At 41.8% G+C, this 22525-nt stretch overlaps 1 protein-coding gene across 1 annotated transcript in view; it reads right to left on the reverse strand.

Moving 5' to 3' along the window:
- The window catches only part of LOC102771662 (cytosolic beta-glucosidase), a 123908-nt gene extending 103833 nt beyond the window's left edge, over positions 1 to 20075 (reverse strand). Inside the window, exons 1-2 of the mRNA XM_006771043.2 lie at positions 19946 to 20075; positions 12110 to 12274 (exon numbers count right to left, since the gene is read on the reverse strand). Of these exons, the coding sequence (XP_006771106.2) occupies positions 12110 to 12274; positions 19946 to 20075 (295 nt within the window). The remainder of the gene's footprint in view (positions 1 to 12109; positions 12275 to 19945) is intronic.
- Positions 20076 to 22525: the final 2450 nt, after the last annotated feature.

Below are 22525 nucleotides of genomic sequence, written 5' to 3' on the forward strand. Positions count from 1 at the left end.
ATCTTACTTCTATCATTGACAGTCCCTCTAGGTTGTGGGCTGCTTGCCTGTGTTCCTGAGAAGCATCTACGGTACCAGTCTATAGAGTGTGTTTTCTTTAGTGAATTACCGGTATGTTTACCGGTAATAAACTTGCACTGTTTTATGTATATGTTTGATTACATACAGCCTTGTGACAGTTTTCCTGCATGTCATAAGCATTTGAATATAAATTAAAATGTTAAAATCAAATCTGATATTGTTTTACCTTTTATTTGGTGTGTGGAAGGTGTGCGGAAGAGGGGGTAGTCTTATACGGCGAGTATATAACAAACGCTGTATTTTGAGTGGAAATGTTAGGGGGTCGTCTTATACGCCCAGTCGTCTTATACGCCAGCAAATACGGTATAAGATATATGAGGTAATATACCATCACGAGAAAATGTTACTCTTTCAAACATCCCAAAGTATGCATCTGTATGATGGACTACAATGACTCCAAAGTAAGATTATTGTTTTTAGAGTACATAATGCACTTTTTCTCCCAAGTCTCAAAGCCTGTATTTAAATGATTGTTCATGGGTGTTGGGGGGAACCTTAAGCTTTAGCTTGGTAATTCCCAATGTAAAAATGGGTAATGTTTCAAAACCTTACTTATGAATCAACTGCCCAGAAACGCATCATTGCTTCTTACAATATATTCTAAATTCCCAAGCCAACCTCCCAAAGTCTATTTATTTCATTACACACTGAAGGGTATTCAGGGACACCTATCCCTATTTATAAGATTGTTTCTTAGAGAAAATGTCCTCTAAATTCCCAGTCAAGTGACATGTAAATACATTTCTCCCTAAGGGGTGTATGGGAAAAGATGAGAGGATGAAAATGAGAAGAGAATGAGTTTGGATATTCCCAGGAATCAGGATCCTGTTAATCATATGCAAACATTCAAAAAATGCTCTTCTCTCCATGATGATTGCTCATTAGAGGCAAAGACTTATAGCCCCCACTATCAAGAGAGAGATTTTCAGAATTTGAAGTGACCCCCACTCTCTTCCTGCTACCTAGTTGAAACATAAACATGGTTATAAGAAGATTTGACATTGAATGTGAAACTGGCCAACCTCTCGTCTATATTTAAAATTTTCCCCTACCTCTATTAAGTACACATTGTAATTGGTATACATTTTAAATAGGTTGTAAATGGTTGCATCATAGAAAATGTATTCCTACTTTGAATCAACTTAACAACCAAATACATTTACAGTTTCAAAATATAAATTGGGCCCTTTTAGATTAAAAAAAAAAAAAAGAAGTCAACCAAGTTGGAGTTTTTTCCTATTATTAAAATGTAAAGGATTTTAAAAATCTCATTTATTTTGTCAATTGGTTCTGCTTAACATTCTTCAGCCCAGTCCACTCTCAATTATCCATGCTAAGGAAGGGGGATCAGTGGCCTGGATAATCTAAAACAGCAGACAATTTTAAAAACCCTTGTGTTTGGCCCGGGCATACTTTACAATCAAACCCTGATTATTCACATTAATGAAAAGAAGAGCAGGCACCTTGAGAAAGGTCCAAAGCCAGCCTAGATCTGCTCAGCTGGTTCAGGGCACCTCAAACAGAGGCCCATGTAGCACAGCAGAAGGAAACAACAGAATCCCAGCTGCTGTGCTGGTGACCACCCCTGACTCTGAAATACCAACTCTCAGCTACAATATCCATATCAGCACCTTTCATGATAATAGTCATCTTTAGGAGCCTGGAGTTACAGCCAAATGCCCCCAAGTAAAAAGCCATAGTATCCATGTTTTTCCAAATATCTATATATATGAAAGCTAATATGCTAAGTGTCCCTCCAACTGTCCAAATGGTCGCTATGATGCGCACTGACCACCATGGGCCAGACATTAAACGCAGGAGCTGCCATGACGCACACTGGCCATTTACAAAGAAACAGTACCGGGGACCTGGCGCCAACAAAGCAACACTCAGTTTTCCCCAAGTGGGAACAGGCCCCGCCACCACCTCAAAGCGACACCCCTCCAAATTGCAGCCAATGCTGCCGAGACCCCATGGCGCAAAATGCAGCCCACAGCCCAGCAGCCCAGAAAGGATTGCTGTGGGCACCGGGTAATGATGTCACATAGCAACGCCCAGCTTCCTCTCCTTGGCGATAGGCCATCTATACATGTAAAAGGCTAATATGCTAAGTGTCAGTCCGGGTAATGATGTCACGTAGCAAGGCCTGGCTTCCTCTCCCTAGCAACAACTAGCCTCCTTGCAGTTTCTGCAGCCCAGAAACATGACTTGCTTTATAACAGGTGCAAACATTTTAACCAAATGTCTGTGAAGTGTTTTCCCATGCCTCATCTCATTTGATCCTCACAAAAGTTAAAGTTCTAGCTGGCACCAATCACACATGTGTGTTTTGACCTGTCATTGTCAATTGTGAATTTGGTTGACACTTCTATTATAGAGAAAGGGTGAATAGTAATATTAAATTTTTCTTCTAATTAACTTTGTTTCAATATGCATGAATTCGTGCACTGGGCCACTAGTTTAATATAAGAATAGATTTTTCACATGTACTAAATGCTGCTTTGGGGGTTCCCTTTATTCCACCTCATCACCATCACCTAGCACCTTCACCAAGCTCACAGGAACACACCAGCCCCCAGTACCTCTACCATGCTCATAGGAACACACTCAGGAGAGTAGCATAAAGGATGAATATGAAAGAGAAAGTATGTTGGATTAGGAAGAGACGTAGTCTGGGAGTTACGTGGCCTGGATCTCTGTCCCCTGCTGGTCTCTGCTCATGCCAATAGCCAGGTATGCAATCAGAGGGAACAGTGTGTGCGATGGCATCAGAAGGTCATGGCACATTTAAACAATCATATGCATGTCACTTTGGTCAAAGAATAAGGTAAAAATGAAGAAGAAGCAAGAGATGCATTAGGGATGAAGTCAGAGGTAAAACACAGAGGTATTGTTTTTTTTAATATATACTTTTTATTGACTTCAGAGAGGAAATGAGAGGGAGAGAGATAGAAACATCAATGATGAGAAAGAATCGTTGATTGGCTACCTCCTGCACACCTCGCACTAGGGATCAAGCCAGCAACTGGGCAGAAATGTTTTTTATTAATGCCATGCAAGAAGATCAAAAAGTATTCTGTAGAAGACACTGCATTTTTTAATTAATTGTTAGCATGTATATTTGAACCCATATAGTTTGCCCACCACTATTCTAGACAGTTGATGTTCACAAACAAATTTAATATTTATAACAACCCTGAGATAGGCAGTGTTACTTTCCCATTTTACAAATGAGGAAACTGAGGCATACAAAGCTCAGATATCTCCCAAGATCACACAATTCACTGGTAAGTGGAGAAGTCAGGGTTCAAACCTAGTCTATTTGATTTCAAGGCTCATGCTATCTCTCAAAAACTAGAATGATGTGGTCAGAATTTTTCAAGACCATGCTATCAGCAATATGCCGGAGAGGTTGGAGCAGAGTGGAGGGGAGGGAAGCAGACTTTAAGAAGACTTAAAGGAACTTTAGGAATGGTGAGTTTCAGAACTAAGGGAAAGGCAATAGTAATGGTGAGGAGGGATGAAACCAAGAGTTTTAGAGAATACAGAATAAAAATTAGTTGGCTAAATAAAGGAGAGAATAAGAGGAAAAGTCTAACAAGAGTCTATATTTCTGGCTTAAGCATTGTGTGACAGTGTAATAATTTTTAAAGAATCACTCAACCTTGTGCTTCAGTGAACTAAACTGGAAAGCAATCCCTACCAGATGGGCAGGCCCAGGAAGGAACAGCACAAGTAATGCCTTTTGTTTTCCAGTATAATGTTTCCACATATTCATCCAAATAGACAAATGTCCTAGTTTAACTGATGAAATTAGTGGTGACAAAAAAAAGTCATGTACAAATATGTAGGACGATATATAGAACCTTGAATCCATACAAATCATTGAGAAGCAGCAGATTTGTTCTTGTTTTACAAGGTTAAATATATTGACTGACATGTGCAACTATAGACAGATAGGTAAGGGAGAAAGGATACCAGAAGAGTAGAAAAGATGCAGACATGTTATAGCTTATCGAGATATTTATACATATCTCAAAGAAACCAAAACCATTTACAGAATGTTCCTATTAGGATGAAAAAATCTATATATATAAAAGCCTAAGCAACCGGAATGCTGGAACTACCAGAAAAACCAGAACAACTGGTCGCTATGATGTGCACTGACCACCAGGGGGAAGACACTCAATGCAGGAGCTGCCCCCTGGTGGTCAGTGTGCTCTCACAGCCAAACTCCCATGGCCAGCCAACTTCCCCTCGTCCCTCCCTCCCTCCCCGCCACCCCCCTCATCCAGCAGGCCTGGATGGATGGCAGTTGGTGGCTGGCAGGATGGCAGGGCTGGCCGGGGGGAGGGGCTGAGGGAGGGAAGGCTCCAGTCAGCAGCCAGAAGGCCCTGATTGGCCCTGATCGCCAGCCATGCCTAGAGACCTCACCCATGCATGAAATTTGTGCACCAGGCCTCTAGCAAATAAATAAAATCGTATGTGTGTCTGAAAGTCTGTGAATGTATAAAGACTGGAAGTACATACTCAAAATTTGAAAATTTTACTTCTTCCTTATTTATATCTTTTTAATGTTCCACAATTATCTTACTTTTATAATACAATCATTTTGTTTTGCTCTAAACATATGTGATTAATATCCATTCTGTCCTCACAACTTTACTGATACAAAAGAACAAACAGCAGGGAGGCCCTTACTGACAAATAACCGACATAAAATTATAGTGCTGGCAGCAGATACCTTTCAGCACTGCTCTTGAAGCCAACAGAAAAACTGGAAAATCTGGAACATGGAGAATTCGTGTATTGAGAATAAAGGGAGGTAAGACATAATGGAAAGTGAAGGTGGCCTGGAGGAGCTGACCTAGATGCAGATGCCTAGACACACCTTCTTTCTTGGTCACAGTAGCCCTCCTTCACTGTGGCTTCCCTCTCATTGAATATCTCACTTTCTTTTGTGTGGTTGTCTGAAATTCCATGCTACCTATCTTCTAAAAGCATAGGGCAAGAAAATTCATATCTACAGTTTGGATGTGTTAAAGATGATGAGGAGGGTGATAATGGTAAGAGGATAAGGGCAGATTCATCTGTTAACTTTCAATAATATTTCATGGTCTATGGAGCACTTTCATATATTAGTGCATATTAATAAAGACGTCCAGTTTAAGATGAGGAGTGGAGAATACATATTTAATTCTTCCCCCTCTCACATCCCCAATAGAAACAACAATATTTTTTTTTAAAAAAAGAACCCACAACAGAGCTGAAAACAAAAAGTAAAGTTCTAATAGACTATCATATTTACTAAGTAATTTCTAGATAATTGAAAAAAATAGGACTGAATTGTCTGAGAAACTAAAACAAAGAACTACAACATAAACTCACACACTGGAGATGGCTGATAAGGAGTCCCGTAGGGCAGTGGTCATGGTGGTCCTCAGACCACTGGTGGTCCTTGAGGTCAGAAAGGTTGCAGCCCTAGGGAATCTGTGGTTGGAACAATGCAGAGAGCAGAGCAGGCCTCAGAGCAACCATTACAGCAATTAACACAAAGGTTATCTGTCCTATCCTACTGCTGGCTGGATTGGCTCCTCTCCTCATGAACCAGGGGGGTGGGGAACGTGCAGTCCCAGCGTTTTATAAGGTCTGCAAAATCATTTGGTCTGGCCCTAGCAAGGAATTAAGGGTAAGTTAATTAAATGTTTGACCAAAATAGCAGGGTAATTTTTAAGTCGATAATTTGTATGGCCTGTGAATGATGTTATAAATATCCAAATGTCCGTTGGCAAAAGAAAGGTTCCCCACCTCTGCTATAAACAGAGCAGTCAGTGCTGCCTTTACCCCATGTTCAAGTCCAAAGAAATGCTTAATAAAAGTGACTGGCAAGTCTTCCTAAAAACTATAGAAGCGTACTGAGCTGGTCAAGAAAAGTCAAACTCTAGAGCTAAACATGAACTTGAAGGGCAGTGGAGAAAAAAAAAACAAAAAACATAAAACAAAAAGCATACACATCCTTCCTTAAAGTCCTCGCCATATGGCAGTTATTGGGGTCTAAATCTTGGTGTTTTCCCCTCACACACATTGTCCTTTATGAGGACACTGCCTATCAATAGATTCCAACCCACTTACACAGAACCCTGCTTCTTCTAGAGCAAGCATATCAAAGTCATGGCCCACAACGAATATTTTTGTGGCCCAGCCAATATAACAGTATGTAAGAAACGTTTTAATAAAAATTTTGTAACTTAATTTTTATAATATCCTGTTATACATAATTGTTATTAATGAACTACAACATTCGCTAATGACTGATTGCTATAATCGTGTTGCATTCATTTCCCTTACGCACCACCTTACGGCAGGCGCACCATTTCTCGCCACTAATACTAGCAGTAAATATTTTAGCAGCCGATTGCCACGTCATTAGTCTTGTACTGACTTGTTTGGTGTGCACAACAGGAAATATTTTGCCTTCAGAGAACAAGGAAAATAGGTTTATTTGCATTACGCTTATTAATTTTTGCAGTTATTCAGTGTCTGGTAAGTTAATGTTCAAGAAAAAATATTAATTTTTATTAAAATGTTCTATTATTTTATGTTAATGATTACTCATTTATTTCAGCCCTTTTCATTCATGTCTCTCTCAAAATAAACCTACATTTCTATGAAAACTGAAGCTTTTGGTTTTTTGTGGCCCACATAAACTTAAACCTTGTTTATTTGGCCCATGTTAGCCTTTGAGGTTGACATCTTGTCCTGGAGTGAGCCCTGTTTCCATTAAATAGAATTACCCAACTTCAAAGGAAACTTACGTCTCTTATGGATAGCAATCCACTTATTCTTTCATTCACGAGCATGAACAGGCACTCAAGGATGGCCATACATTCACCAAAAACAAATAACATGAAAGGTAAAGACGAAAATAAACAAATAACCCAAAGATCTCAAAGAAATATCAGAAAAAAAGGAATTATAAAAAGGAAACTTAATTTTTTAAACTAGCATTCTTAAGAATATTTGAAGGGTGACTACATCCAGAAAACAAACATGGCTTCCTAAAAATGAAGCAAAGAGTAAAAATGAGTTCCTAAAACCTAAAATTATGATGGTCACCATTAAATATTCAATAGAGGGGTTGAAAAAAATAGAATGAATGAAGCTAAAGTCCAAATTAGTAACCTGGAAGAAAAAGCTGAGGGAATGAAATTTCAAAAAAACACAAAAATGTAAGAAAAAGTTCTCCAATATTCATCCAATGACATTTTGAGAAAAAAAAAAGGGGATCAGCATTAGGAATATTGCAGGTGAGAAATCTGAGGCTTGGAGAAGGTAAGTCACTTAACTCTCCAGTAGTCCACAAACAGAGTTGGAATACCCCAGAGGTACTCCACTCAAAAGCCCTAGGCTGAAATTCAAACAGGATATAGAAGTGTGGTCCCAGTGGTTGTTTATAGCTGACACTCACACTGATTAGTTATATGGGCACCAGCCTGGTCCACAGCAGTTGTTGACAGTTGGCATCCACTCTTATTAATCAATGCAGGTGTCAATCTAGTCTACACCTATTGTCTGTGGATGACATCTGATTGGTAATATCAGTTGATGAATATCGAATATCATTCCTGCATAAGCCCATTCTCTATCAATGATGCCCATATAATTTCACTGTACGATAAAAACGGGGAGGCAATATTTAAGATTTTTATGGATCTCAAATTTGAAACTGGAGGAAAGAAATGAGAGTGGTTCCCGTCATATCAACGTTTAAGCTATGAGAAATTTTAAGGAAAAGTGTTCATCTCTCTTCTTTCTTTTTCCCTGTGCACTATGCTTGCTTTCCCTCCTTCTTTTGTAAGTGGCCCAGACAAAGAATAGGTGAGTCATGTTCTAGTATAAGGCTACCTAGGATAGCCAAAAGATCAGGTCCCAAACTGGCCTGTTTAATCCAAGGGACTTAGGAGAATGTAGGAATCAAGATACACAGCCCAAACTGGTTGAAGAAAGCAAACAGGAAGTGGTCTAAAGAAGTATGGGACCAGCCCTAGCTGTTTTGGTTCAGTGGACAGAGCGTCGGCCTGTGGACTGAGTTCTGGGTTCCATTCTGGTAAAGGGCGCAGGTCCAAGTTGTGGGCTCTATCCCCAGTGGAGGGTGGGGTGGAGGGGTGCCGTAGGCAGCCGATCAATGATTCTCTCTCATCATTGATGTTTCTCTCTCCCCCTCTCCTTTCCCCTCTAAAATCAATAAAAATAAAAAATAAAATAAATAAGTATAAGTTCTGTGCTAACAGCTACAGCAGGTAGATTAAGTATGCCTCTAGCTTGGGTTTGTGTGGATCAATTGTGTTTTAAAGGGTACCAGAGAAGAAACAGCCTCGATAGAAGCACCACAAACTGTACCTAAAGCCAACTAATTCAGCTGTCCTGTTTCTTCTCCCATATTTTTAGTGCAAAATTAACCCCAAATTTCTCAACTATAGAATTTCACCTTCAACACACCAAGGCAGATAAGTGGCCAAAGTTTGATGCCAGCCCCAATTTCTGCCAACATAAGGGCAAAGTCAAAGTTAAATCAAACTCAAACATTATCTTGGTATCCAGTGCAGTATCGAGATGAATAATGACATTCATAAAACTGAGGGCTTTGCCTCCTCAGGAACCACAAACCCAGATCCCACCAGGAGGCGTTAAAGGAGTAGTTTAGACTTTGTTTAGGGTTTGTGGGAGTTTGCAAAGTACATTCACCCTTAAGGAGCCCTTCCTGAAACCACTGGGAGTTATAAGCCAGCGAGGGCTGTAACGTGGGGTCTTAAATGTCATTTTCACACTCCTCCACAGCTTACCAGGAGAACGTAAATAAAATGCCACTGAGCTACCTGCTGTTTGTGCCTCCTATTCCCTCCAGGCAGGAACAAAAGCAAGTCATTTCCCAAAGGGTTAACAGTCCTGGAAATGTTTCTATGCTTTGAAGTATTACATGAGACTCACTGCTGTAAAACGATGATTATCTGCATTTTATCCCCTGCCTCTTCATCTAACAAATACATTTTTACAGGTTTTACAACGTTCTTTACAACCCACCTAAAACACATCATTTTCCTCCTGCTTATACCACTTGTTTAATATTTATTAGGTTTAGATTGTGCTTTCCTCCAAAAGGCGTGAGGCACCACACAGCCAACTCTCTTATAATAAATGTGACATTAAACTAATCTTTAAAACCCTAAACAGGGAGGTCATGAGTGGCAGCAGAAAGGATATGAACAAGGTCAGGAAGAAGGAAGAGCCAGGGTTCTGTTGAAATATGCAACCAAGGAGACAGTATGTTAGGAGATCCAGTGATCAGAAGCTACTGTCCTGCCCTTCAGTCAGCCCAACCTGCAGGGACCCTGACAGCACCTTGCCTCCCAAACAACAGAGCCCCAATAGCTCCATGCATAAAGGTGCATGCATAAAGGTGAGTGGGGAGGTGGTGGAGTCTGAGAATTATAACTCAGGGCTATCGAGAGGGTATCTGAAAACAAAGAAAGCTACACAGACAATTGTGTTTTGAACATCAGTGGAAAGAGATACATGGCAATGTCTTATAACACATCATTATAATAAATCACGGAAACATTAGTTTTCTTAATAAGCACATTTCACGTTCAGTCCTCCATTTGGCTGAGTGTCTGGTATCTCCAATGGCTCTGCAGACTTTCAGAGGCCAAGGAAGCCCTACAGTTCAGATTCTCAAAAATCAAAAAGTGACAGTGTGGCCTCAGCTCCTATACCCCGGGCCACATGGATTTAACAAAGCCACAGGTTGACGGCCTGCACATGTGGTCTGGGCAATGGGGACAGGGTATTTAAACAGCAACTCTCCCAGCAGCTGCTGATAGAATGAGCAAGGAGGGAGCATATTCTAATGTGCTATCCAAAGTGGAAATGAGGATCTTCACTAAACAGAGCAGAAAAGTAACTTACCTGTCGCTACAGAGTAGGAGAGAATCCAGCCAGGAAAAATAACAACAATAATAATACTATTTTTACTTATAGTAATAGCACCAGTATTATTAATAGTGTTATTGCTGTTATTTTCTGGGTACTATTTACCAGGTACACTTGTGGTCCATTTACATATGCCAACTTGTTTAATTATAGAACAAACCTAGAAGGTGGGCATGACCATTTCCCTAATTCTACAAATAAGGAAACTGAGACAACTATGTTATTTGCCCAGAGTCACTCAGCACAAGAGGGAAGGTAAGAGGTGGGAAACAAGCAAACATGTAGAAGTCATTGTGTGAGTTTAACAAAGAGAGCAGTCACATTGGATCAAGTTCCCCGCCCTGAAAGCTGTTGATAGAGAGTAAACAGCACAAGAGCAGTGTGAGACCACAAATAAAGACCTTAAAATCAGGCTGTAGCTAGCACAAAAGAGCAGGGGACAAATGGCCTCCAGAAGAAGAAATTGGTGCAGTGACACTGAGATACTGAGACCCTGTGAGGAGAGGACCTCAGAATGGACAAGCAATGTCATTATTCCTGAGGCCTGAGCAAGCAGGACCTAGAAACTGGTACCCAAAACCCACCATCTTGTCCTGTATAACTGATTGGATATTCCTATCAATTTAACTGTAGAATCCTACAGTGAGTCGTTCTCAGTAATCCCTTTGTGATTCCACTAAATATAGTAAATGCCGTGCACTGAGCATTACTCAGCCCCAAGCAGCTAATATACATCATCTTACTTAACTCACAGCAACATTATAGTTATCTCCAGCTTAAAGATGAGGAGGCACAGAGAAGTTGAGTAACTTGCCCAAAGTAACACTGAGCTGGTAAAATGTAGAGATAGTGGAGGCTCCTCAAAAAATTAAGAATAGAGTTACTATATGAGCCAGCAACCCATCTTCTAAGTACCTGCCAGAAAAAAAATTGAAAATATTTTTTCACAAAGACATATGCACCCTATGTTCATTGCAGCATTGTTCACAGGGGCCAACACATGTAAATAACTGGAATGACCTTGGATAGATGATTGGATAAAGAATACTACTTAGCCATAAGAAAAGACAAAAAAATACTGCTATTTGTGACAACATGGCTGGACCTTGAGACTATCATGTTAAGTGAAACAAGTCAGATAGAAAAAGTTAAGAAACCATATGATTTCACTCATATGTGGCACATAAAACTGAAAACAACACATGAACAAACAAGAAAAACAAACAAATAAAACTTCATAGACACAGACAACAGTATGCTGGTTCCCAGAGGGAAGAGGGGTGAGAGGATAGAAAAGGGTGAAGAGGGTCAGACAGATGGTGATAGAAGAAGATTTGACTTTGGGTGGTATGCACACAATGCAATATACAAATGATATATCATAAAACTGTATACTTGAAACCTGTATAATTTTATTAACCAAAGCCACCCCAATAAATTTAATTTTTAAAAAATGTAGAGATAGACCCCCAAGTTTAGGGGGTCTGGCTCCAGACCCCATAGTCTCCATTCTTGCTGCTGCTAGAACCTGATTCCATTCACTTCATTCAGCTCTCCTTCTACTCCTCTCTCTGACCACGCCTTTGGTCTGTCCGACCTCTCTCCTGACAAGGAAACTAACCAAGATTGTCTTGCTTTCATTCCTGGAGGGCCAGCCTATTTAGTTACCCAATATTTTTCCAGTCAATAGGAAACATTGTTATTTTTAGGGGTGTTGGGGCAAATGTGTTCAAGAAACCAATGATCAATGCCAAAAGCATCTGGTCCAATGTAAACTGATGGGAGAGGTAAGGTTGGACGGACCAAAAATACAGCTGCAGCTTGGTGCTCAGCTCTCCCACTGTCCCCCTTGGGCCTCAGGAAAGGACCATGGAATGTGAGCCTCTTCTGCGTGCAAGGGGGCACAGTCCATTTATATAGTTATAGACGCTGCAATCCATTTCTTTCTTTTTCTCACCCCATCCTTTTCCCTAGACATACAGAACCCACCAGGAGTAATTCATCCCAGCCCTAGCCAAGGGAAAGGAGCGTCTCCTACCTTCCACTTGATAAGCCGCGGTGGCTGCCCCCCATCCAAATCCTGCAGGGAAAGCCATGGTTCGAGGGAGACAGCTGGCCACCTGGACACTCAGCCCACAGGAACACTGTGGCCTATTGCCAGAGCAGCCCAGCAATTGTGCAAATAGTAAGTAAACTCTCACCCCTGACAAGGATCACAGAGAGCCACTGTGTACGCAAATGAGCAAGGGGAGAGATTAAAGATTAAAGTGACTTGATAAAATGCCAGGCACTTTGTACCAGGTGAACATTTGGACTTTTCTCTCCAGGCACTCCCTGATTCTTAACGAACTTGGATCAGCTTGGGTGCTGACCTAGTCCCTGCTTTGGCGGGTCACCCATTCATCTGATCTTTTGCCTTTTCATGAAATACATGGGCATTGTTTTTTAAAGCCACATAATCCTACTAGAATTATCCCTTAAGCAATTCCTCCCAATTCCTAATCCCTACTTCTTAGAGGTAACTATTTTCAGCTGTTTCTTCTAGTACAGTAGCACGTCCCTCCCCCCACTCCCATCCTTATTTGAAGGGGATATTTTCCAAGATCCCCAATAGATATTTAAAACCATGGGTAATACAAAACCATATCCTATCTAATAAAAGAGTAATATGCAAATTGACCATCACTCCAACATACAAGATGGCCACTCCCATGAGACACAATATGGCTGTCACAAGATGATTGGCAGGGGAGGGCAGTTAGGGGCAACCAGGCCTGCAGAGGAGGACAGTTGGGGGTGACTGGGCTGGCAAGGGAGGGCAGTTAGGGACAATCGGGCTGGGAGGGGAGTGGTTAGGGGGTGATCAGGCTGGCAGGCAAAAGTGTTGTGCACCAGGCCTCTAGTCTATAATAGTAAAAGCATAATAGGCTAATTAGACCAAACAGCCAAACAACTTTCCGAACATCCTTCCTGGCAAAGCCATGGAGGCAGGGGCCAAGGCAGATGCAGTTAGGGGTTATCAGGCAGGCAGGAGAGTGGTTACGGGTAATCAGGCAGGCAGAGTGGTTAGGAGCAATCAGGAAGGAACACAGGTAAGCAGCTAGAAGCCAGCAGTCCCGGACTGCGAGAGGGTACAGGCCGGGCTGAGGGAACCCCGCCCCCTCTCCCGGCATGCATGAATTTCATGCACCAGGCCTCTAGTCTATAATAATAAAAGCATAATATGCTAATTAGGTCAGACATCCTTCCGAATGACTTTCCAGATGAAGCCAGGGTTGCGAGGGAAGCCCAGGTCCCAGGTGCCAGAGGGAAGCCAGTGCCAGCAGCCAGGAGAAGGAAGGCCTACTCTTGCACAAATTTCCTGCATCAGCCTCTAGTATATATATGAAGTTTAATTTCTAAATTAGGCCCAGTAAGAGATTAACAACAAAAACTAATAAATAGAACAATTTTCACAATATACTGTAATAAAAGTTATGTGTGTGTGGTCTCTCTGTCTCAACATATCTTCTTGTGCTGTGCTCACCCTTCTTCTTGCGATGAGGTGAAGGGAGGTGAATGACACAGGCACTGTGACATAGCATTAAGCTACTCTTGCCTCTGGGGCCACTTTTAAGTACAATAAGGTTTCCTTGAAAACAGCACTTTGATGCCATGTCAGTCAATCTCATCACCTACTAACACAACACATGGGGAGTGTCTACAGTGTGGAGCTGCAGGACAAAGGGATGACTCAGGTCTTGGGCAGGACAGAGTCTGACATAAGATTTCTTCATGCTACTCAGAAAGGTGTGCATTTTCAAACTTAGGAATTATTTATTTCTGGAATTTTTCACTTAATATTTTCAGACCACAGCTGACCATAGGTAACTGAAACCTCAGAAAGTGAAACTGTGGATAAAAAGAAAAGACTGCATTTACTTCCATGTGGTTTAAATAATAGGCTGATACTGGTGCTTCGGAATTTGTTTTTAGATTTTAGAGACTGATCATTGACTTCTGGATACAGTAGAAAATCCTAGTTCTCTTTCTCTCTCTCACTCTTTCTTCCCCTCCCCTTGCCCCCCTTCCCCTCCTCCCACCCCCGCCATCCACTAAACAGGATAAGATTACCTGTTCTGTTTAAATAAGTATTTGACATTTACATTACTATGACTACATACAGTTCAAAATTGAGCCATGTGGTATACCATGCTTATATGCAACTTTTTATTTCCTCTGGGGTTAATCAGTTGTCTGGGTTTTATATTTATTTTTTTCTATCCCTATAACTAATTCATCCCCAAACACCCTGACAGAACCATAAATCTCCTCGTTGTTCAAACACCTCTGTTTTCCTGCTCCATTGTGCACTGTTTGTTTTTAGGCGGCCGCTGAGCTAAGTTATATCATCTGCTACCTGTTCCCCTGTCTCCTGGGCTTTCTCCCTGTTTCTTCTTCCTTTTTTAGAGAAGCAAATCCATGAATAACTTCCTGACAAAAGGGGGTAGAAGGTACATCTTTTGAAACCTTGTAGTTCTAGAATTGTCTTTATTATAACATCACACTTGCTGTGTGGTTTATACACTACAGGATTTTCTGATGAAGATAATTTTTACTCAGAATTTTGAATGCATAGGTTTGCGGCTTTCTAGCTTCTATAGGTGACCTGTTTTGCGGTCCAGACCACCCTCCTTGCTCCCCAAGCTTCTATTTCTGAAACCTCACAGTCTCGTGCCTCAATGTGGGTCATCTCACCCAGGTGCCCAGCGTGTTCCACAGGCATGTGGAATGTTGACAACAGGGGAAAGTGGGTGAAGAGGACACAGGGTCTCACTGGACTGTCTTTGAAGCCTTTCTGTATCTCTAAAATAGATCCACAAGGAAAAGGTCATTCATTTTTAAATGCCCATGGAGAGAGGAGTTAGTTTAAATGCCCAAAGTGAAAAAAGTTACTTTTTTAGTTACCCAAAGACAGCACTAAATCAGGAACACACATTGGAATGAAGTATATCCCACCCTACCGGGTTATCCTAACCCCAAGAGGAAGCATTAATATAGAAGGAAATGAAGGGAGACATTTAAAGGTACATATTTGTTGACCTAAAAATCGGAAATACAGGGCGTTAAACAACTATTAACTGAGTCCCTACAGTCCTTCAATTCTGAAGCAATCATTGTAACTCCAATGAAAAAATATATTAAATTATTTTCATTATGGACCACTAGATGGCAGTATTGCAACTTTTTTTAGGTTTACAAGTTAATGTATGGAGTGTTACTGAAATTTAGTTATCCCACCAGTGGCCACCTACCCCAGCAACCCGTAGCTAACTACAACTGCTCTTCGACTGATTTTCTCCAGAAAGAATGTGCTACCTTCTCAGCAATCCACATTCTCTGAATTAATTTGACCACAAATGGTCAAATTTAATTTTCCTCAGCTCTGATGGGATTCTCTAGCATAGGATTCTCAAGTGTTTGGAGTAAGGGCATCTTTACACTCTTAAAAATAATTGAGGCCCTTAAGGAGCTTTTAAAATTGTGGGTTATATTTATCAACATTTACTCTATTCAAAACTAAAACCGAGATTTAAAAATAATATTTACTGATGACTTCTTTTAAATAGCATTAAAAGCATGTGAACAAAGTAAATAACATGTTTTAGGAAAAAATAATCATGTACTCAGAAAGAAAAAAAAATTGGTGAGAAAGAGTTTTAGATTTTGAAAATCTCTTTTATGCCTGACTTCACAGTGGACAGTCGGATGTTCATATCTGTTTCTGCTTCCACGTGCTGTCTCTGGAAAATTCCACTGCAAACTCAGAATAAGAGCTGAGACTGAAAGAGGCAAACCATGTCTTAGTATCATCACGACAAGAGTTTTGATCTCGTGGGTTCCCAGAAAGGTCTGGAGAACCCCTGGGGAACCTTAGCTGTCCCTGCACTCTCCACTCTCTCCAGAATCTTTCTTTGCTACCCACACCTCTCTGCATCTTCTCACCTCTCAGAGATCTGATTCTACCAATATTCCCTTCATGAAAGTCCTTATGGCTGTAAGACACATGTATTTGCAGAATTTACACACTATCTTGGGTTAAAAGCATTGTTTTCTTTTCTTTCTTTTTCTTTCTTTCTTTCTTTCTTTCTTTCTTTCTTTCTTTCTTTCTCTCTTTATTATCTTTATATAAAAAGAATTCTGATATCATGGTCCTATCTAGCAAGACTAGCTGGTAACTTAACTTGTCATTCTCTCAGTCCCCTTCATTCCATGTTAAGGCCATACATTAATGTAAAAGTCCTACAGAAAAAGTAGGACTTACATTAAATGAAGACTACACATAAGAAACGATGCCTGGTGTCCCCATTCTCTCCGCTCACAGCTTTGGTCCATAGTGATGAATGCTGAGATGTCCACTCTCCAACCTCCAGGCCAGCCATGGTCCTTCCAAGTCCACTCGGGGACTCCCTGCTTTGGAGGCACAGGGTGTAAATCTGAGGCCTTAGGTTCAACCCTTCCTCCAACTACTCAGTAATCTCTGTAAGATCCTGCCACCTTCCCAGCCTTCCCAGGGTACTGCCTTGGAACAGCACACCGAACACTAGCATTCAGGACAGGTACCAACTCCTGTCCACAGTCCAAGCTGGAGGGGAACATGAGACCTTGCATTAAGGTCTTCGCTACAGATGTGCTCTCTCTAGAAGTCCTAGGAGTGGTGACGGACTATAAATACAGTGTCCTCCTGGGGAAAAATATTTTTTTTTCTTTGTTAGCTGCAAAACAAGCTGTTATTCAGGAAGGATTCAGCCCCGTTAGTCATGACTTTGAACCTCCCAATTTGAAATGCGGAGATTCAGAAATCCTGGCACTCAAATGTTCCTGAGAACCCCTGTCAGGAGGAAAGTCTGTGTCTAAATGGGTGTTTTCCCATCTGCAGCAAAGACAGCAAAGAGCCAAGCCCTACTTCCTACTCCCCATGGGCACACAGTCAGACCACATTTGTCAACCCCCCAACCCCCCTGCCTTAGATGTGGCCATGCGAGACTGAGTCCTGGCCAGGGCAGTGTGGGCAGAAATGAGGCCCACCACTTCCAAGCGAGGTCGCTGGGATCTGCCCACACAGTCACTCGTGTCATCCACATGTCACTGGTCCCCTCTCATCCACCGACTGGACACAGAGGCGCAACTGGAAAACTGGAGGCCCTCGGAACTCCTTGGATGGAAGGAGCTGTTTCCCGTATCCCCCGTGGGGAGCAGGGCCCAGTACCAACCCCAGAGGCAACCCCCTTCAGACTATGGGTTGCATGTTTACTTTGCTAAACCACTGAACCTAGGGAGGTACTGAAAAAAGACACTCTCTAAATAATGACTACATTTTGAAAAAAGGCCATGGAAAAATATTTCGTAACTTCAAAGAACTTTTCTCCAGCAAGGGGAGCCTCTTTGGTGATATCAACCACAGGGGTGGAGGGGTGGGGGATGGGAGAGGCACACCAAAGGGCAAATCCACAGGAGGTTGGTTTCACAATGGATTGTTCATCTGGACTTCCCTCAGTCGTCAACCAGATCCAGCCAAATCTCAACCGCAGACGCTCACGCTAAGGAGTGCTTTGTGAACAGGCCCCTCGTTCCTGAGGGTCATCGGCCTGTTTTTAATATTTCAATAATTCTAATTGCAATTATAAATTCACTTCCTACTAGCTCTCCCAGGCTATCTAAAGCATCCATATTATTGCTCTTGACTGAATTATACAAACGCATTGTGCTAATACCAGCTTCCCATGCATGAAAATGCAGAAATGAATTAGTTATGACAATGCTCTCGCTTTCGTTGTAGCAGAATCTGTAAAAACAGGAAGTCCAGAAAGTACACTAGTGATAAGAGAAATCTTTCATTGTGTGAATTCTGACAATGTGTGTGTGTGTGTGTGTGTGTGTGTGTGTGTGTGTGATGGGGACTCTGGGGGGAGGGACATGTATTCATGGGAGCCACCCAGGATTCAGGCAACTCTCAGGGCTCTCTTGCCAACAGAATCTAACTTCCTTTGGGTACCTGCCTTGCTCCTATGCAGCTTATATGCTCCTGGGGAAGCCCATGTTCCACCCACCCAGTAATCCACCAGCTCCAGGGATGAATTCAGGGCCATCTGCACATCTCATCTCATTATTGACAGATATTGGATTAGAGGTGGGCTGGAGACCCCACTGAACAATGTGATGAGAAAATGTACCTTGGGTTTCTGAGGAAGCAACTTTCGTGCTCTTCCATAGAACTATCTAGAAAGATTTACCCTCCTACCACCCAGGAATGTGGACGTTTGGGGCAGTCATTTCCTAGATGTAAAGAGAACTAGCTATGGGATATGGAGGAAGGGTGGAGGGAACTGAACCTTTGAGAACCAATAAATTTCCTATATGATTTAAGCCTATTTGGGTTGCTTTTCTATTACTTGCTACCAAAAGATTCATATATGATATCATATATATGTGGGATATGTGTATCAGCATCTTATCTATATCTATATTTACATATACATATGCACACATGTATATATAAATGTGTACATATGGAAGATACATTATGTTATGTTTATTTATACCTGTGGCTTGATATAGATGTACATGTATATAAATGACTACAGAAATAGACATATAAAAGTAGATGTATGTTATTGTGTGTCATACACATGATTCCCATGAATGTCCACATATCCTAAATCCCCTCTACATACAGGTACTTTGCCGGATACTTTCCTAGCTAACTTAAATGTTGCCCCATATCACCAGCCCAGGAATGAAGATATATGCAAGATCATTAATGGCCGGCTCGAGTGAAATTCAATTACATTATTTGCATTAACTTACTGAAGGCCATCCACCCCATAAGATACATCATGAAAGCAATATACAACAACATCCGTGCATCACTCAGTATTTCAAAAAGCCACACTGCCACTCAATTAAGGATTTACTATTGAGTCATTTTCAAAACAAACTCCCAAATGTTCTGCCCTTCAGTGTGTTGACAGCTGCTACTAACAGTGGCATAGAAGGAGTCACAAAAACCACTCAATACCACTCAGAGCTCTAAGAATAAAAGGCAGGCAGTAGAGGTAGAGCCCTCAGAATGCCTCTTTGGAGCCTCCCAGCCCATGCCCATGGTGTGGCATCAGATTCCAGCAGTAACACGTTTCAGGACGTTATTCTGTGGACCTCAGTTAGCCACTCAGGGCATCCTCCACCAACACAACCAAAACTCCCCTGCGTTTCTGGGGAGTATTTGGAGAAGTGATGAACTGAGCTGAAATTAGGGTTCCTCAGCCCTGGCCCCTGGTGGTAGTGACCAGAAAGAACACACTCAAGTTCAAAGGCCTGGCTAGTTTTACCTGTAAACTGTCTATGCCAGTGCACAGGTGTGCCACATGCCTCAGGACTAGACTGTAGCTAATCCCCCGAGTGTTTGCACCTTTGAGAATATCTTTGATTGTTAATCTCACTCCAGAGATGGGGTTTGGAACTTCAAACGCCTTTTCCTCCCGCAGTGAATAAAGCGAGGCCTTGGAGGCCCACAATCAGGAAAGCAAGTGAAAAGGAGTGGAATGGAGCCAAATAAAATATAAACCCAGAGTGGAAAAGAGCAATTTCAGGGATCACGCAATGACTGTAGGTGAACTGTAATGGAACAGCCAGCAGGGTTTTCTGTATAGCTCATGGCAATCTTGGGGAGGCCGCCCTGATCTTTCTCTCTTGGATCCTCAATCCAAGGCCACTACACACCCTGGACGGTGCTCTGAGCCCTTCCCTGACCTCCACCCACTTCCTGCCACATGCAGCCCACCTCTGAGCACTGTTGACACTCAAACCTTGACATCTCTTCCATAAGTCAGTTTACCTTCATCCCCGTGGCCTCTTCTCTGTGCAAAGGCAACAGAAATCCTCTCAAGCCTGTAACGTTCTAAATAGATGTGCAACTTCCAGGTGTTTCTTCCCCATCCAATAGATTCTACTGCAGCCTGACCCATCTTTCTAAAACACATAGTTCAGAGATTGCCCCTGCCCCTCAAATTCAAACATCTTTTTTTTTAATTATTGATTTTAGAGAGGAAGGGGGAGAGAAAGAGAGAAACATCAGTGATGAGACAGTCACTGACTGGCTGCATCTGGCACACACCACACTGGGGATTGAGCCTGCAACCCAGGCATATGCTCTGACCAGGAATCAAATCGTGACCTCCTGGTTCATAGGTCAATGCTCAACCACTGAGCAACACTGGCTGGGCATCAAGTTCAAACATCTTGATCTATGCAAAGCCCACATGACCTGGATCCCGCCTTTTTCTGTTCATATATACACAACGTTCCCTCTCATAAGCTCTTCTCACTTTTTTAAGCTTTTCAAACCTACCATGCTCCATGCTCTGTGCTCTTCCTCAACACTGATTCTTGACAAACGATGCTCCCTCTGCCTAGGACTTTCTCTGCCTTTTCTGGACTATCTCCCTTATCTTCCACTGGCTAGCTTAGGTGACTTTTTAAGGGACACAACACATTCCCCAAGATGAGTTAAGTCTCCCTTTTGCATGCTCTCACTGTGGCTTGTATACCCCTCATAACACTTGTGGCATTTTATTTAAAAATGTGTTTAGTTGTCTGACTTCCCCATCAATTGATCGCTTTTCTGAGAGTAGAGATGGCCTTAACTGGCAAGCTAAAAATGAGAGTCTGATTTGATATACTGCCCCCCACATTAATCAATTCATTTACTAAATGAATAGAGAGCAATTACTATGAGCCAGGCACCATACTAAACCCTAGGAAGAAAGTGGTCAAGCAGTCTAAGTCAATCTCCCATCCATCAGGGTTGGAATCAACTTCTAATATTCTACTTGCAGTTCCCCAACTCTGTTTTAATAGCATCCTGTTTTACCCCAAGTTGCCAAGGGAGAAAGTGAAGAGTAAATAGAGTTACTTATAGTTTTCCTAATGTATTACTCACACTCCTTCCCCTAATACCTTACAGATTCAGAGTAGAGAATGGGGAAGTATAGGAAGGAGGAAACAGTGTACAAAAATGAAGGGATGCTCTGCTCTGTTGCACCCAAGAGATCGATGGAGAGGGGAACCCTCTGGAACCAGTGGCTGGATTGAGGATTTAAGCTCAGAGAGCTGAAAATAAGGATGTTCAAATCCGAAAAGTTGCCTGTGAAGCTACTCAGTCTTAGGTTGTTGACATAAAGATCCATCTGCCCAATTTGGTGTGCTGATGGTAGGAGGTGTCTCACAACCCCTGTATCAAGCCAAGAAGCTCGTCCTCCCTGTCTCCCAGAAGGCAACACTATCAGGTACTCACAATCCTTTTATTTGGGAACCCCTGCACTGAGTACATTAGCACAGCACAAGCCCTCAGCTTACATTTCTGTTCATACCATTTAGAACAAGGGTCCTCAAACTACGGCCTGTGGGTCACATGCGGCCCGCCGAAAACATTGATCTGGCCTGCCAGGTGTTTTTGCCACTGCTGTGTGCATAGGAATTTGTTCATAGTTTGTTTTTTTTTTTTAAACTATAGTCTGGCCCTCCAACGGTCTGAGGGACAGTGAACTGGCCCCCTGTTTAAAAAGTTTGAGGACCCCTGATTTAGAACTACAGCATATTCTGCCCATTTTAGTGATTACAGAAGATAACTACATTTGAATTTCATGTGTGAGTTTTATGTGGTTGCATTATGACTAATTACTTCTTTTTTTAAATATATTTTATTGATTTTTTACAGAGAGAGGAAGGGAGAAAGATAGTTAGAAACATCAATGAGAGAGAAACATTGATCAGCTGTCTCCTGCACACCCACTACTGGGGATGTGCCCACAACCAAGGTACATGCACTTGACCGGAATCGAACCTGGGACCCTTCAGTCCGCAGGCCAACACTGTATCCACTGAGCCAAACCAGTTAGGGTGACTAATTACTTCTTGATTGTAATCTTTATATATAATAATCAAATTGCATGAAGAATGAGTGATATATTAATATGATTCATGAAGTCCAGGTGAGGCTATTAAAATATACCAAGACAGTTAAAATCAGTGGGAAGGAGATTGTGCCAAATGAGAACTTTTCCCTGAAAACCTCTTTTTTTTAACATTCACTCCATGTGCTTAACATTTCATTGAAGAGACCAACATTACATACAAACACACACACACACACAAAAAAAAAAACCCCACAAAAATCTAATCATAATGGTGATAGAAACAGAAGTTCTAGCTTCTGATAATGGCAGAGTAGTTTGAATCAGAATGATCCTTTTGCCAATTTCAACTGCAAACTCTAAGCATAACACCAAAGACAACTTCTGGGAACTGAAGATGATGCAAAGTGAGTAGAAACTGGGGAAGAATCAAACCACGAGAGAAGGGAAGTGCACTAGAGTGCCATCCTTGTCTAAAGGTGTGTACCCTGGAGATACTACTC

Source organism: Myotis davidii, unplaced genomic scaffold, assembly GCF_000327345.1.
Source record: "Myotis davidii unplaced genomic scaffold, ASM32734v1 scaffold743, whole genome shotgun sequence".
Lineage (NCBI taxonomy): Eukaryota > Metazoa > Chordata > Mammalia > Chiroptera > Vespertilionidae > Myotis > Myotis davidii.